The 17,995-nt window shown below is 40.5% G+C and overlaps 1 protein-coding gene across 2 annotated transcripts in view; it reads right to left on the reverse strand.

Moving 5' to 3' along the window:
- Nucleotides 1-503: 503 nt before the first annotated feature.
- SRGAP1 (SLIT-ROBO Rho GTPase activating protein 1) overlaps nt 504-17,995 on the reverse strand; it is a 233,976-nt gene continuing 216,484 nt past the window's right edge. For both annotated transcript variants that reach the window (XM_087814567.1, XM_087814568.1), the window contains exons 17-22: nt 16,159-16,383; nt 13,310-13,389; nt 6,229-6,409; nt 4,870-5,004; nt 4,408-4,747; nt 504-1,121 (exon numbers count right to left, since the gene is read on the reverse strand). In XM_087814567.1, the coding sequence (XP_087670693.1) occupies nt 744-1,121; nt 4,408-4,747; nt 4,870-5,004; nt 6,229-6,409; nt 13,310-13,389; nt 16,159-16,383 (1,339 nt within the window). In that variant the 3' untranslated portion in view covers nt 504-743. The remainder of the gene's footprint in view (nt 1,122-4,407; nt 4,748-4,869; nt 5,005-6,228; nt 6,410-13,309; nt 13,390-16,158; nt 16,384-17,995) is intronic.

A 17,995-nucleotide genomic window follows, 5' to 3' on the forward strand; every position in this document is an offset into this window, starting at 1 on the left:
TGCATGGGATGGAGTTGGGAATCTTCTGGGGCCTCGTCAGGCTTGTGGAAGGAGTCCCATCGATAGCTCTGGAGAACTCTCTCTCTCCTTTCCCAGGTTAAGTTCAAGCAGTAGCTACAGAGGTTCTACCCTCTTCTGCTGAGTCTTTAACCTGGACCCAGGGAAATGACTTATTATGATGGAGGCAATCGTCCGATCATTCGGGCCATGGGTTGAAGGTCCCATTGGGAGTGTCTATCCCACTGTGACAATTGCAAGTCTCTAGCATGTGCTCAACCCCACCTCCTGTGTGGAATCAGAGGTGCTCAATGTCAGCAACCAAACAATGCCATTATCACCCTGCAGCCATTACTCCAGGTGCCACAGACCAACACTAGTTACACTCCGAAGCCCGGAACTCAGATTCTCCTGCCTCTGGACCCAGACCACACTAAACCTGAATGCACAGAGGAGAGTGGTGTTGCCTTCATTACAAATGGTGCAGCATTGAATTTTCAAGTAAGTCTAAGTGTGTCTATTGTCTTTAAAATGACATATGTCCAGTTATTTAAAAAAAAAGAAATTACAAAATACAAATGCCCGTGTTAATTTAGCTAGTCTCAGACGTTACATTCGAGAACATAGAAAAGCCAGAAGATCTCCAGTTCTAAGCACAAAACTAAGGAAAGTTAGGGATTGTGGACTTTTGTCACTAATCCGTTTTTTTTTTAATCACCTCCCTGCATGACCTTGCTCAGTGGATTTTACATTGTGCAAGACTTGTCTGTTGGACCCTGGGAGGGGGGTGCAGGTCCTATGGTAGGGTTTGTTTTTGGAAGAACAGCAGGTTTCGGCCTCAAGGCTGGAGGCTTTAGCTGCACACCCATCCTGGGCGCCACCATAGGTTTGAAAGTACTCATTGTATCACTGGAGGAACTCGTGCTTCGGCGAATCTGAGGCTCTGAGCTCCTGAGGGCAACGTTGTGCAAAGGACTGAGAGATTCTGTGGAAGTGGCTGGGGTGGGAGAGTTTTTCATTTGTTCTAAGGTATCCAGAACCACGTCGGGGGCGTGCTTTGCTGTACTCTGTCTCTCCAGTTCTCGGAGTTCATTCAAAGCAGTGTTCATCGTCTCTTCAATATCCTGTTGTAAAATCATTAGAAAGAGAGAGAGAACAAACTGATAATTCATACTAATGTATAGAAACCAATATATTTCACTTCAAAGCAAACAGGCCTGCAAAAGCATGAATGCTTTAATTGCATAGTAGGTAGACAGCGTATAAGCACAATGCCATTTCATGTAATTATTTTGACTCTGAATGTTCAGGAGACCACCATGCAATGGTTCATGGAGCCATTTATCAAACATTTGCCATTCTAAGGCACCAGGTACCCTTCTGGTGGTTTCTACCTTACATAATGACTTTTCATTATATAGAATTCTACTTTACTTTATGGTAAAAGGTAGCTTAAATTTACATACGGCAACAATTTCTCAAGAAACAAAAGTGAAATGCAATAAAAAAAATCAGACTTCTTTCATTCATTCAACAAATAATTTTTGTATTTGGCTAACTCCTAGCAGTTCTTAAAAAATCAGTGTAAGCATTTCCCTAATTATTATGACCAGTGGATCCCAATGGAAGTGGTACCACCCCATAGAGGGCATTTTTATAAAATAGTGTGTGTGCGTGTGTTCAAATGTCATAATAATGGGGTGACATCATTAGCATTTGGTGGGCAGGGCCAGACATACTAGTGATCTTACAAGTGTCCTAGATAAATTGTCCCATATCTTGTTCAACTTTTGAATGTCTTCCAGAGATTTATGTGGGTGAAAATTTGTTTATAATAACCTGACCCTAGAATCCAATTCTTTCTTATATATAAACACAAATATATTTTTAATGGTGTTAAGTGTTTAATGATGTTTATTATAGAAATAAAATGATCACATAAATTATACTCTATTTTGACTGGGACTGACCAAGGGGTGTCCACTATTTAAGAAAAGTCACATCACTAATGGAAACACCTTTCATGGTATTTGAATTAAGACTAACTTGAAACTTTTATATCAATGTGTATTTTTTATTGTATTTATGGCCATTCTACATGTTGGTGAAAGCTCCATCAATGGATAAATGGATAAGCAAAATTTGGTGTATACCAACAATGGAATCTTATTTGGCCTTAAAAAGGAAGAAAATCCTGCCACACGCTACAACGTGGATGAACCTTGAGGATATTACATCAAGTGAAATAAGCCAGTCACAAATAGGCAAACACTGTATAATTCCATTTATATAAGGTAGTCACATTCATAGACTAAGCCAAAAGTAGAATGGGGTGGCCAGGGCTGGAGGGAGGGGCAAAAGGGTAGTTGTTCTTCGATGGGTATAGTTTCAGTTTTACAAGATGAAAAAGTTCTTTAGATCTGTTTCACAACAATGTGAATATACTTTACTCAACTGTCCAGTTAAAAATGGTTAAGATGGTAAACTTTACATTGTGGTTTTAGCATCCAAACACACAAAAGGTGGTGTATGGTGTGAGGTAGGGTGAGTGGAGGACCACTGCTCTGCTCTGATGGAAAGACCTCTTCTATCCCTCATTTGGAGCATAACCATAATGGTAATGCGTGGTAACTGATTTCCACATCCAACTCTGTCACTGCGTTGCAAGCACCTTCAGGCAGCGGCTGGCTATTGATTTAAACGTTATGTCCATAAAGCCTAGCAATAGGACCGGGCATACAGTAAGTGCTCAATAAAGGTTTGCTAAAGGAATAAACCAAAACATGATGATCACATATAGATACTGTAGTTTAAAAACAACAAAACAAAACACTCCATCAGGGACTCCACTGATTTAATAAAATAATTTGCATATTGTTTTGTATGAACACCACGATGGCAGGCTTCGCTGTCCTCATGGGAAAATCTGGAGATGAGAGATGGAAAGATAAATAAAGGACGCAGCTGGGAGCCATTTTGTCAGGATGACATCACTTTTCAAGTAATTATTTTCATATGTGACTTTCATTTGATGCTAAGCATATGGATTTGTTTTTATAACAAGTATTTGCCCCAGGGAGAATGAGAGAGCCTGTTTATCTGTTGAGTTTTTGTTTTTATGATTTGCGATGAAAGGATTTCCTGGTTCTAGAAGCAATAGGGTTAAATAGACCTTAGTAGGTCTCCCCACCCCCAAGCTCCCAATTCCCTGTCTCTCTAACCCAAATCCTGGTTCACCTACTTACTATAAGCAGTGACGTTATAGCTTTCTCAAATCATTAGTCAGCTGTAGTCAAATATCACTGGTTCTAAACAGGCCTCAGAGGGCCCTGCAGAGAGAGCGCTTCAAATAGAGAGAACCAAAAAGGTCAAAAGTCTATTTGATTTTTGCTGAAAAATTGTTCTGCACTTAAAATTGGTTTAACGTTTTAAAAACACATTAAACTCCTTACACAATCTAATTTGCTATCCCAAATTCTTTTTAGTTAGGATACTGAAAATATCTTGGAAATCTGTCACATCATTGCAGGTTTCCTTGGGCGTTTTTTATTAAAAAGAATGCATCTTTAATAGGTCCCCATGTTTGTGTTCATTTCTCACTTGCTTTCTTGTCTGATCTATGCAGTTTTAAGCCTCCGTGGTAGCTGGAAGACACTTTAGATGACCCAAATGGCAAAGCCTGAATCTATTCACCTCCTTTGTCACTGGCACACACACATTTTTTGATGGCTATGCTGCAAAAAGAACTAGAAGGAAAAATGGTAAACGATGGGAAAGTCAATTAGTATTGCTTTACAGGTATTTTTACTTTGTCAATTCTAATCACTAGGAAAAACTACAGAGCCCTTCTCTGCAGTCACTGGGGAAGTGAAGACACGCACGCCCTCAGGGTGACCCAGTATCCCGACCTGCTGTTCTTTAAACCGTTAACCAACATTTCTCATCTTATTTACTGACTAATCCATCACTTTCTGAGTTGAAAGTATCATCTTTATCGTATACTAAAATTTTTCTGCTTCTGGGCTCTCCGCTCTGTTCCATCAGCTTGTCTGTATTACTATCTTTAGCATGCATTTAGGATCTGGGAGGGCTAGTCCTTCCTCATGACTCTTCGCTGCAGAATCTTCCTGGTGATGTAGCAATGATGCATTTGAATGCCCTGGGTCCTACATTTCTGCCATGACTCTGTTTAAATCAATATAAACCTAATGTACTTGGGCCCTTCCAGTAACACAGGGTTCTTCAAGAGACCCAGAGTGAGGCCTTAAATTAAAGAATGGGCTAAGTTCCTTTCTGTTTTCATTAGTTGGTTCTATACAAAATACATGACTACAAAAATGTAAACCCTGCATACCTCCTCCGTCACACTCCCGGTACTGAGCACGCACTATTCCGTTAAAAGCCTCCTACCTGAGCGATTGACTCTGGGTCCAGTGGCTTGTGGTCATTGAAGCCAGAGTATTGCCCCGATGACGTGGACCTTCTAATAGGAGGGCTGTCGATTTTCTTGAGGGAGTCATGCCGGCTGATGTTGGTCAGGCTGCCGTGGCCTGGCCGGCGCCTCCTCTCTGGACTGTCGTTGTTGAGGCCACGGTTCTGCAGCAAGCCCCGGGGGTGACTGGCCAGGTTTGGGGACCCCAAGTCAACTGAGGAGTTGGAAAGAGCATGTGGGGGGTGGAGGGGACAATGGCCATCACTGGTTCTGCCAGGACGCCTTGCCGGAGGGGGTGGCTCTCCTCTTTTTCTTTGTCTAGACGTGCACAGAGAAAAAGCGAGAGAAAAGGAGAGCTTAACATGCTGGGTGATACTGTAAAGATGAGGCACTGTGGCTCCTCACGGCCCCCAGGGAATGGCCGGTCAGGCTGCACCCACCTGGCTAAATAGCCATCGGGATGCCGGTCTGTAGGGGAGGTCATGTCCTTGGGCGACGACTTTTCTTCAGGGACTGGCCCACTGCTGGCCTCGCTGTCAGCTTTTTGGCTCAGAGTGTCTGAAAATGTGTCATCCCTGAAATAATGAGAATCAAGAGTGAGGGTCTTTTGATAGATGAACAGAGACAAAAAGAAGTGACGACATTTATGTATGTAAGTCTCTTATTAATATAATTTTTTTCTTCTCATTATAAAAATAATAGTTTCATTACAGAAAAAGTGGAAAATTCAGATATACAAAAAAGTGAAATATCACCCATAATATAATATAATATAATAAATATAATATAATAATATAATAATAAATATAATATAACATCTAGAGACAACTACTGTTAGAATTTTAAAAAGTATCCTTCTACACTTGTTAATGCCTGGGATACACACCTACAAGTATGTGCACACACAGGGTGAGGCTAAAGTAGGTTATAGTTGTGAGTACGCAAAACACAGAGTTTATTCTTGTATTATTTATTAATATTGTGTTATTTTCCATATGAACAACTGTAAACCTACTTTTGCCCCACCCTTTTCTTTATGGATGCTTAGGTTTATACGCTTTAGATACATATGGCTGATATCTGTATACACACATAATATTTCTTGGATTCTGAGGTACACATTTTAACACATTTAACGTTAGGCTGACTTACTTATTCACCTTATACATTTTATGTGCTGTATTTCTCTACTCCTTGAGAAGCTGCCCTTCAATCAGTGCTGCGCTGTGAAATACCGTGTTCACGAAACAGGGATTATACTGCACATGGCACTGTGTAACCTGTTTCTTTCACTTAATATATTATGATCATCTTCCCATCTCTTTAAGTAACTTTGAAATTAGAGCTTTCTCATTATCAAGTTTTTTTGTGTTTTTTTTTTTAAAAAGAGAAGCCTGGAGATGATACTTATAAAACTTGAGGTCAGTATCTTCTCTTTGGGGAGCCTGCAATCGAAATGGTAGACAGACAGCAGGAGAGCGCTGCTGTTCCCGGAATCAGCAGTGTCGCTCAGCTCCTAAAGTTCTTCTCCGCACAGGCTCTAAGAATCTGGAAGCTTCAAAAGGCGCCTCTCACGAGTCCTTACTCCCAGCCTCCTGGCAGAGTCTGGGCAATGAAAACCTGCTGGCCCTGCAGTTCTGTCAGAGACCCACGAGCAAGGCGAAGGCCTGCGCCCAGCTCAGAAGTGGTCGCTCTGTAGCCCCTCTTGCTCTTTTCTCACGAGACCACGGTCCCTGGAAGAGCAGGAGCTGGAGGCTCCTCCTGGGAGCACCCTGGCGACCGAAGCCGGGCCTACTCACATGTCCTGCACCACGATGTACTGGTGAGGCACGAGCCCGTCGATGCCGTTGTGCCTTCCTTCCCACCAGTCCTCGGACGCGCGGTGATACAGCAGCAGGGAGGCGCCCTTCTTGAAGGACAGTTCTCGGGCAGAGCGCCCAACGTAGTCGAACTTGGCTATGGCTTCTATGGGCTCACATTCTGCAAAGGACACGCCAGAAAGCGGTGAGGGACAAGGTTGTTAGGAAGGCGCGATACACTATCTGAAAGGTCTAGATGAGGCCTTGGAAGTAAACGAAATAAACGAGGCCACTTTAATATCCAGACAGAACAAGGGACTAAACTCATCAAGAAAGAGAAAATGAGGGTGTTAAAAGAGATCCAGAAAAACATTCTTCGGCTGTCAACAGTTTTTCAGGCAAAGAAAAATTGAACATTACACCTTAATTTCCACAGCCTCTTACTAGAGCTATAATGACAGTTTAATAAAAAATGTTTTAAACTTCGCAATCTGATATATAAGGGATGTAATATCCTCCACGATAGCTCCAATATTATGTTGACATTGATGGAGTTCCCTTGCAACATGTTAATCCCACTTAATGTGGAAAAATCACTAGCCTAGAACACCAGGAAGTTTATGTTTTATGTGCTTATTTAAAAAAAAATAAAGTTTACAGAAATTGCCACATTAAATACTACTTGACTTTTAATTTCCTCATCTACTTTTTTTAGCACTATCAAATCTTCACGTGTCAAGAAACAGTAAAGACAACTTTGTTTCCTCTAGTATCAGTAACAAATTCTGGATATTACCTATGAAACAAGCACAACTTAAGGCTGTCCTGTACCATCATTAAAAGACCAAACTCAAAAATTGCATTTTCTAGAGATCAAAAGATATTCAAGGGTGCTCTGGCCAGGGTGGCTCAGTGGTCAGAGTGTTGGTCTGCGGACTGAAGGGTAGCAGGTTCGATTCTGGTCAAGGGCATGTACTTGGGTTGAGGGTTCATTCCCTGGCCCCCGTCAGGGCACGCACGGGAAGCAACCAGTGGATGTGTCTCTCTAACATCGATGCTTCTCCCTCCCTCTCTCTCTCTCTCCCCCTTCCCTCCCTCCCTTCCACACTCTCTTAAAAAAAAAAAAATCAATGGAAAAAATATCCTTGAGGATTAACAAAAACAACAACAACAAAATATTCAAGGGGGTAACAGTGAGTGAAAAAAAGCCAACCTCAAAAGGTTATATACTGTATGATTCCATTTATATAGCATACTTGAAATAACATAATATTGAGACGGAGACCAGATTAATGGTTGCAGAGGCTGGGTCAGGGAGGAGATGGAAGGAAATGGCTATGGCTGTAGAAGGAGTCCCTGCGATGGAACTGCTCTTCCTGACTCTTGCTGTGGTCATGCAAATCTATACATGTGAGAAAACTGGATAGAACCAAGTAAATACATACGCAGATGAGTGCGTGCAGAACTGGTAAAGTGTGAACAGGGCGAATGGATTGGATCAGTGTCAGCTTCCTGGCTGGGATATTACACTACAGTTATGCAAGGCAGTGCCATCATGGGAAACTGGGTGAAGGGTACCTAAGATCTCTCTGGATCATTTCTTAGAACAGCATATGAATCTACAATGATCTCAAAATAAAGAGTTTGAAAAAATTATTGAATTCTGGGCCTAGAATTGAAATTTCAGCTCTGGTCTAATTCTGACCACAAATATTGAAGGCAAATAAGCGGACAAATTAAACAACTATAAGAGGTGCGTTTGGTGATCCATCTTATTGCAAAAAGCCCTTCAATTTGGGGCTATGTGATCTTTCTTCCCCTCTCCCATCACCACCCCATCTTCTTCCCTGCTGTCAACCACAGATGAATAAACTGCTAATCAATAATAAACAGAACTAGCCCTGGCCGGGTAGCTCAGCTGGATAGAGTGCTGTCCCGATACACCAAGGCTGCGGGTTTCATCCAGGTCGGGACACATGTGAGAACCAACCCATGAGTGCGTAAAGAAGTGCAACAGCAGATCAGTGTTTCTCTTTCCCACGCTCTCTCTCAAATCAATCAATAACAAATATTAAAAAAAATAAACATAACTAAAAAGGGCCAATATAGGTGGTATATACTTAGAGAACTGTATCTATGCTATGAGCAAATACCTCCTTTGCTAAAAACTAAGCATGTATTAGTTTCCAAATACTCTAGAATATATATGCACACATAATAGATGAAAGCCCACCTATCTGTCAAATATTTTCTCAATTTCAAGGAAATAGTCTTCTGTTTTCCTTGGTAACAAAATGCATTTAAATCTTCAATATCTGCTGTACTTATATGGAATAACTGCCTAAGAGGTCCTTGGGCAGCCAGCTAAGCCTCTTTCTCACTTGATAAATTCAAACATTCTCTAGGACATGTAAGGCAAAAGCATAGAAATCAACAAACATATTGAAAAAGCTTAGGGTCTGCCATATCTGAAGGGCTGGGTGAGTTTCAGCTATACATTTAAAATAAAGACCAAACGTGCCCCATCTTTTTGCTAGTAGATGTTTAAGGTGAGTAATACTTCTTCTTGCACGATAGTCTACATATAGTATACTTCTCAGCAAAGTAGGTGTAAAGATAATTTTAAAGCAACAGTTTAGTTCTTTAACAACTGACTATAACTTTGGATCATATGTTCACACTCTGGTACTTCTTCCTAAAATTATATTTTCTTTATTAAAACAATATAAATAGCAGCTGTATTAAATATCTACCAGTCTGTTTCACAGAGCAGGAATATAACTTTATATTCAAAGAGAATGACTTTTTCATTTGTTCTAAACTTGCAGATACAGAATAAATCCTGGTTGATCTGAGAGGACAGATACGAAATTTTTTACCCCAGTTCTCCCTGGGAACAGAAATAATCATGTCCATGGAAGAATGAAGACATGCCAATTTATTAAAAAGAACTTCATGACATGTAATTTGTAAACTCCTATGTGAATAACCCCATGTGTTCAAATTTTGCTATGTTGAAAAAAAAAGAGGAAAGATACCAGCCCATAACATTGTGTACTTGTCAATGGGAAATGAAGAGAGAACCATTAATATTCTTTAATGCTTCTCAGTCATACACTGTCAATGCTGGCCAAGGGCTATTTAAGACTATTTAATAGATATATACATATTTTATCATAATTTCATAATCATAACCTCTGTGCTCATTCTCTCATCTTTTTATTTTTTGAAACAACTAGCAACAGGATTATCGGTCTTTGCACATTTAGATCGAATGTGCAGAGGTTATGAAAGAACGGCCAGATGAATCAGAAGTACATTTTATTGGTAACGCTGCTATATCAACTAGGAATTCTGAGCAATTTCATTATTTTCACTCTTTCTGCTCCCATGAGAGTCATTTCACAGTCAAGTGTCAATCATAGCTATTTATACATATCTTAGTCTAGTCACTGCAGAACAAATCAATCTCAGGCCATGGCAATGCACCATATGCCTTTCACAGAGACAGTAACATGGTCCTTTAAGGCTGGGCAGAGACTTTGTAGAATGCTGGTGCTATCAATAACAATAAGAGTGTAATATGATAGCTTCATTTTTCTGCATGGCTATTATAATTTTGTGCAAAGGGAAAGAAAATTCACTAGAGCTGATTTTTCTGACGGCCTGGTGCTATCGAGTCTTATATTTACATTTCTTCTAATTTTATACAAAATGCTAGTACATCACACTTTCTCTTTGGGACCCTGCTGTCCCTGACACTTTCTCCCCTAAATCTGTTACCCATTGCCTGTGCAGATGATGGTTTTGTTCTGTGACAGCCTCTCTTTTGGAAACAAAAGCTATTCTCTCTAGCGATACCATAACAGAGAAAAGAAAATAAATACCCTAGCCATCAAAAAGATATTCAACACTCTAGTTAATTTAGCTGCAGGACTTAAGGGGCTGGCTATGGGTAAGGGTGTCTGTCCTTTGTAAGCAATGCTTTTCTTTAGCAAAACTGGGTGAACATGATCAAAATGTTATCTAAAGCACAGGGCCCTCAGCAAAGTTTTTCTTTTATAGTCAAGAGGTAAGAGCAGCTGACAGATGGCATGGTGGAGAGCCTGATGTTTGGGAAGAGAGAGGGCTGTGGCTTTGTCTTCTCCTGCCACTGGGGGAAGCAAAGAAACACTGAGAGAAGTCGTCAGTGAAAGAGGAATGAATCATATAGAGAAACAAAGAAACCCAAGACAAAAGAATAAATGGTGGCAGAGGTAGGGCTCAGAGACTTTCAAAAGCAACATCACTTGAAAGAGTATCTTCTATCTTAAGTTCTGAAAATGTCAACTCATCCTACTTTTAAAAACACAAACTTTCCTTTTGTAGCAGAGGGTAGACACACTAGACACCCTGATTACCCTCCTGCTGAAGTCAGCTAAAAACGTTGGATTAAAAAAAAAAATCTTTGTAATGGCATTGGTGAGCTATCATAACAGTAAGGAATACTAAAGACCAAAAACTCAATGAAAGTGGGAATACAGTGCAGTAAACAGAACACTAGAAAATGTGCGTCACGGTTTGCCTCGAGGGCATTTTCCCTGCCTGGTTAACTTAAGCTTTCATTTTATGCAAAAGATTAAATCCAGGGGCTGGCTCAGTGTGGAGAATCTAAGCCTCCCCCAAATCTTCCTCTGTTCTACCCTCTATACTTCTCCCTAGATTGTAACCACCCCACCCCCTTCCCATCCCTGGATTTAAGGAAATCATCTATCTCAAACATTGGGACCAAACCAGGTCAAAGAATCCCAACTACATTCCAGTCCTTATGCAGGTCTGCAGATTCAGTTCATACTACCTGGGTGGCCTGCAAAACCTCAAGCTAAAGACTCAGTGTGGTCCCAAGCTGGTTGTACCCCAGGCAGAAGTGAATGCAAACCCTCTCTAGAGGAACTAACCTTCAAATGAGCCTAAAGGAATTCTACAAAGTCCCAAAAATATGTAAAGAAATTCCAAAACACACTGGAAAACAAGACTCAATGAGCAAGAGCCAATAAAAACAAATCCAAGCCCTAGCCAGTTTGGCTCAGTGGTTAGAGTGTTGGCCCATGGACTGAAGGGTCCCGGGTTTGATTCTGGACAAGGGGATGTACCTCAGTTGCAGGCTTGATCCCTGTGCCAGAGACAACCAATTGATGTCTCTCTCTTACATCGATGTTTCTCTCTCTCTCTCTCCCCCCATTCTACTCTCTCTGAAAAGCAATGGAAAAAATATCCTCACATGAGGATTAAAAAAACAACAATCTGAAAAGACTACAGATATTAGAATGATCAGACACATAATTTAGTCAAGAAACTAGAAAGAGGAACTGACCCCATACCTCACACCATACCTCCAGGTAAATTCCTGGTAGAATAAAGACCTATGCGTGAAAAACAAAACCTGAAAAGATTTAAGAGAGAATATGGGAGAATTTTCTTCATTACTTCAGGGTACAGAAGGATTTTCTTAAAGAAGACACAAAGTGAAAGAACCTGTGATTCCTTTAAAATTAAGATCCTCTTTAGCAAATGACATAATAAGCACATGAGAGACAAGCTACAGAAGATATCTGTAAAATATATACCTAATAAAAGACCTGATCCAGAACCATAATGAACTCTTACAAATAAGAAAAATACCAAAGCCAAACCAAACTAAATCAAGGAGGGGAAAAAAGACCAGAGAAGCTAATGGTGGGGAAATGGACCTTAATTGGCAAAAGACTTGATAGGAATTTCAGAAAATAAAATATCTAAACATATAAAAATGAGTATGTCTGTATTAACTATGTTTTTTATCTTCTGTATTCTGACATCTAGGCCTTGTTGGCCCTGGAGGGACAGTCCTCCCCAAGGTCAGCCAATTCCTACAGAGAATAAATGACTCACCTGGAGTGAGTTTTTCCAATACAATCCAACCAATCCAGAGCCCACACCCACCCAACCACCTGCTCTCTGGGATTCTCACACTCTGGGCCACCATCCACCTGCCCTAATCACCTCAGGGCCAGGTACAAAGAGAGATAGTGTCTATGCCCCAGAGCCTGCTGAAATTATTCAAACCTGCTTATCTTGCTTCTCCTGTTCCTGTGGAAACCGCAACAAAGGCTCTAGCCCAGTTGCTCCCTCTCCTGCCTCATGAGAGACCCTGGTACTTTAGGCTGTGGCCACCCAAGAAGTGATGTGCTCCTTCCTCTTGGGAACTGTGAGAAACAAAGTATCTCCAATGGCAATCATCGTCTGTTGGCCTTACTATACCCCAGATTTTCTATTAATAGACTATAGCTTAAAACATCTTTATCAGTACCCAGAGAAATGCAAATTAAATCACAGTGAGATACCATTACATACGGACAATATTGGCAAAGATGTCAATAGTTGATAAAAATAAAGTGTTGATGAATATATACAACTGAAAGGCTGATCCACTGCTGGTGGAAGTGTACACCATTACAACCATTTTCACAAACAGTTTGGCAACATCGAGTAAAGCTGAAGACATGCTTACTCCTAGGTGTGTATATCCTAGAGAAACTCCTATACATTTGCAGTGGGATACATGTTCAAAATATTCATAGCAGTGCTGTTTTAATGGCAAAAAAATAGATAACACCCCACATATCCATCAATAATGAAATAGATAAGTAAAATGAAATATTATACAGTAGTAAGTTAACTGATTATAACTATGCAACAATGTAGAAAAATCTCTGGAATGTAATACTGAGTGAAAAAAAAAAGGAAAATATATGCAATATGATTCCATTTATAGAAAGTTCAATAAAATAGAAGACGAAATAATAAACCATTTAAACACACAGACACATAGCGGTTACCCTTGGAGGGTAAGGCAGTGATGGGATTAGGGGAGCACAAAGGTAATGATGTCTTTTTTTTTAAAAATTTGGTGGTGGTTCCATGAGTGTTCATTGTAATGTTATTCCTCAAACTTTACACATATTTTATAGATATTCTTTTGTTTCTACTGAATTCTTAATGTAAGCCGTTCTTAAAAAGGACACGAAGACGAGTTTTACAATAGCATGAACGCGGGGCATACCATCCTCACTGGTGTGGGTCTCCGTACCAGCATCCTGATCCACTTCCTCCAGCGTTCCGTGCTCACTGTAGGGGCTGTCGCTGTGGAGCGGAAACAGACATTCATGTGAAGCCAACATGGAAAGAATTTCAAAAATGAACAATGGCTACCATAAGGAAAAATACAAGACTTGGAATGGCAAAAGAGTTCCTGGACAGCCTTTCAGTGGGATGTTGGAGCCTCCAGGGATTATTTGGTCCTATGGCAGCGTATGTCCCTTCATCTTTGACACGAAGCTTATTTTACAACTCTGTAAAGACAAAGTGAGCTTGCAGAAAACTTGCGGCACTACAAATAATTCTCAGCCATAGAAGCGAAAATTTGTTGGGTTGTCGTGGGATGTGATTATTGCCCTATGGATGCACCAGGGTTTGCAAGTCCATTTCAGCATTCCTCACTGCACGCAAATAAATGGCTCTTTGATTTCTGCTTTGAATTGATTATAGTATTTTTCCCCATCTTTTCTTCACAGATGGTCATTGCATATTTGTGTGAGAATTATGAATCTATCCTTTGAAAAACTCACCCTTTAACACTACCACCCCCTCTCCTCAAATGCATGCCGATAAGTGAAATATGCATTGGGCGCAAATACCAACCCGACTTTACTGTATAAAGCCCATTTATATTGCTGGTGTTGGGTGACAAGAGTAACTGCTGTGTTACTGACTTTCTGATTAGAATGAGCAGTGCCCATAGAGAACACTATGTGTGGGAGAAGGGCATAATGAAGCACAGGTTACTGCTGCAAGACTCTTCATAATGGGGCTTTTACTCTGTAAGAAAGTAGCAACCACAGAAAGTCACGGGGTACAACCCATCAAATAATACTGACCAGACATCCACATGCTTATCCATTTATCTTTTTCAGAGCCATGCTCAGTCAGTACCTTGCACATAGTTAAGTGCTCAAGTAAATATTTTGGAATTGAGTTTCATGTGTAAAACTGCTGGATATACTATAGAACTGGCATCTGTGATACTTTGTGGTTAACTTAGAAAGCAGTACTTCTGGAAGGAGTCAACTCTCAGTTTTTTTAAAGCACATGACCGTGCTGTGGTTTAAGATCACATTGTGGTTTAAGTAAAAAATAAGTGTACCTTTAGTTATTTAAGATCTAGTGGCTACTTATTCTACTTCTACTTAGTTCCTGGCAAGGCAAAGGGAAACAAGGAGTCCCGAGGAGGGTCAAGAATGAAGGCGTAGACACGCCTGTCTCCAGCTGCTCCTGCATCTGAGCTGCGCGGGGCAGTTTCAGAGCTAGGCCGGGAGGCAGCTGTTGAGTAGGAGGGAGGACTCATGTGGGTTTGGAATCAGACAGACCTGGGCTGTGTCCAGTTAGTACTAGTCACTCGACAGGCTCCTTGGTCTCTCTTAACGTACTTGGTAGACTGACCGTGAGGAGTAACAGAGATCAGATGCACTGAGGAGTCGGCATGCGGTAGGGCCTCAAGGAATCAAAGCTACTTTTTTGGGGTATATGATTTCCCAGAAGCTTGAACTTATATAGTAAATAGTGAACATAAAACTTTTAGGGTTTTCTACCATTGCTATTATTCGATTGACTACACCTCCTCCATTTTACTGCTTCACTGAAAGGTGCCTATTCTGCTGAATTAAAAAATTGTTATCCCAACAGCATGGTGATTACCGGAGGGAAAGGGGAGTGGGGAAGGTAGAAGAGTGTAAAGGGGGGATAAATGGTGATGAAAGGAGACTTGACTTAGGGTGGTGAACACACAATACAATATACAGATGATGTACTATAGAACTGTATACCTGAAACCTATATAATTTTATTTTCCAATGTCACCGCAATAAATTCAATTAAAAATATAAATAGATGAAAAAATGTTATCCCAACAATATATTAATGTAACAAATTTACTCAAAATAACCATTACTACAATTGTTTAGGATAATATTAGTAAGAATAAAAATAAAAATAAGTAAGAATGGCCCTGGCTGGTGTTAGTTGGTTGAATGTCGTCCCATGCACTGAAAAGTTGCATGTTTGGTCTCTGGTTGGGGTGTGTGCAGGAGGCAACCTATTGATGTTTCTCTCTCACACTGATGTTTCTCTCTCACATTGATGTTTCTCTCTCTCTCTCTCTCTCTCCTCACTTCTTCTCTAAAAAGCAATAAAAACATATTTTTAAAAAATAAGTAAGAATGCCCGGCCTGGCGTGGCTCAGCGGTTGAGCGTCGACCTAGGATCCAGGCGATCGGGGTTCGATTCCTGGTCAGGGCACATGCCCAGGTCGTGGGCTTGATCAATGACTCTCTCATCATTGATGTTTCTGTCTCTCTCTCTCCCTCTCCTTTCCTCTCTCTAAAATCAATAAAGATATAGTTAAAAAAAAAAGAAAAGAATGAAAAAACATTTGGCTGATAAAGCGCCTTTAATGTGAGAATTTTGAAACTATTTTATAGAAAATTAAAACTTTCAGAATGAAAATAAAATCTATCAACTGGAACAGCTATCTTTTCTTGATACTAGTAAAAATTAATATAGCTCTATACAATATCAAAACCTTTCTTCTCTACAAAAGCCATGACAGGATGGATATATCAAAGAAGATGACATCTTCTTGGGGAAAAGGAAGGGATGCATATGAGTTTCTATAATAAGCAGCCAGTGTTGTCATGGGTCTCAGCAGTCTGATTTATCTCAAACGTTCCTACTGCTGCTTCCTTTTTGTTAGCTGGAAGCACTGGCGGCTTACAGTCAATTCTTTTTCTTAAAAAGTTGATATCTGTACTTTCATAATTTTTCCAGGGGAAGAAGGGCTAAAATTTTTGAACTTACCAGTAATCGTCTCCAGCCATACATTTCTCATAAACAGGGCCGTCCAGCTCTTTAGCATCTGGGAAAATAATCTCATGGTGGATGATGATTGTTTTGACAATTTCATTCACATGAGCCTGGCAGGACACTTGATCCTGTATTTCTGGGACAGGCATCAATGTTGGGCCAAAGCAAATGGCCAAGTTATAAGGGTCCATCATGTTCTCATCACTGTATTGTGAAAGACTTTGAAAGGAAGCAAGAAAGGAGTTATACGAGAACGGGGGGGGGGGGGGGGGGGGCGGGGGCAGGCGCAAAAAGATCTATGTTTAATAAGATACTCCATATTCTGAAAACAGGCATCTAAAACATTTTCTTTGGTTTTTATTATTAGGAGAAAATTATATTCCATCCTACTTTAAGTTGGCTCAGCAAACGGCTAAAGAAAGTAGAGTGACTTATATAACCCTTTAACTAGATAGAAACTGAAAGGGGAATCTAAGCCCTACTTGCTTAATTAAGTGGCATTTTCCAAAGCCACAAGGGAGTTAAGATAATCTCTTCTACAATGAAAATTGGAATCGCGTAAGTGAGTTTCATATGTAAACATTGTGGTCAGGCTGTAAATGCTGCTCACGTAAATCTGGGAAGGACAGTAGCAGTCTCCAAAAGGCAATCTTTAAAATTGCCCTTCCACTACTCAAAAACATCTCAGATTTCAGTTTTCTCCTATAAATCTTGAGGAAAGCCTAAAGGAAAACAAAGCACCTATTCTCTGTAACCACTGAGAGAAAGCAAAAAACTGCCGACTCTATAATTTGCTTTTGGGTAAGACTACCAACACTAGACCAAGGGAAGGGGAAAAGATTCCTCAGTCCTCTCATTCCACTTAGAGCTGGGAAACTACAAACTTCGGGGAGACTTCCGGTTGTCTAGCACTAATTTCTAAATTTAATCCAATGGACATCTGTAAGGTATTTTTCCACAGGTGACTCAAAATAAGCCAGCTCTTTATTACTGGGCTTCTAACACATGAGCAAGGTACTGTTTCAGGGAGAACCTAGAGATAATTATCTTTCGGTGTATAAAATGTCGATCTTGAAAGGAAATGTAAAATCCAGGTGAACAGATGACAAATGGAAGGCGAAAGAAGATCCTCAACTACCTTTGTGAGATGGTGACAGACACAAAGAAACTGAGAAACCACATGACATGATACTTGACCCTCTTTTGGAAATAAGATAGCCTAGAAAGTAGAAAGCACAAAAGCATAATTTCCACAGCTAACATATGTCTTTCCCTTCTGCCATTTATCAAACATACATTCTTAAAAAAAAAAAAAAAAAAGTTCACAGTAACAGCCACGATCATGTTACAGATCATCTTGAAAATGGATGCCGGAAGGAGAAGCGAGAGTCCGAGTAAGAATGGTCTAATTTTCAAAAGACACGCCGAAGCTCAATGGGGAAGGTCACAGTGAACTTCCTGGGCCTTTAATTCAGTGCTGGCTTACAAAGCAAAAACTGGACATAAAAATGCCATTTATCCACGTTTCAATTTTACAATGAAAAAAGAATAGGTAGATTCTCTTTTCAAGATTCCCGTCCCAACCATCTTACCCTAGAGCTCGACCTTGCCTCTGCAAGGCAGGTGCAGGGAGCCAGGGGGCACCTTTGGGCAGAAAGGCTAGAAGCAATGCCAGTTGCCTGACTCATGGCACATGTGCCATTCTGTTGAGATAAATGACTCAGGTTTCGAGAACTTCCTTGATTCACAGCCTGCTTTCATAGTCTGTTGTGGTTTATTGGTTCACAGTTGATTTTGCTCAGGCGTAAGGGGAGAATTTGGTCAGGACACT

The sequence above is a fragment of the Miniopterus natalensis genome, chromosome 2 (assembly GCF_054644295.1).
Source record: "Miniopterus natalensis isolate mMinNat1 chromosome 2, mMinNat1.hap1, whole genome shotgun sequence".
Classification (NCBI taxonomy): domain Eukaryota; kingdom Metazoa; phylum Chordata; class Mammalia; order Chiroptera; family Miniopteridae; genus Miniopterus; species Miniopterus natalensis.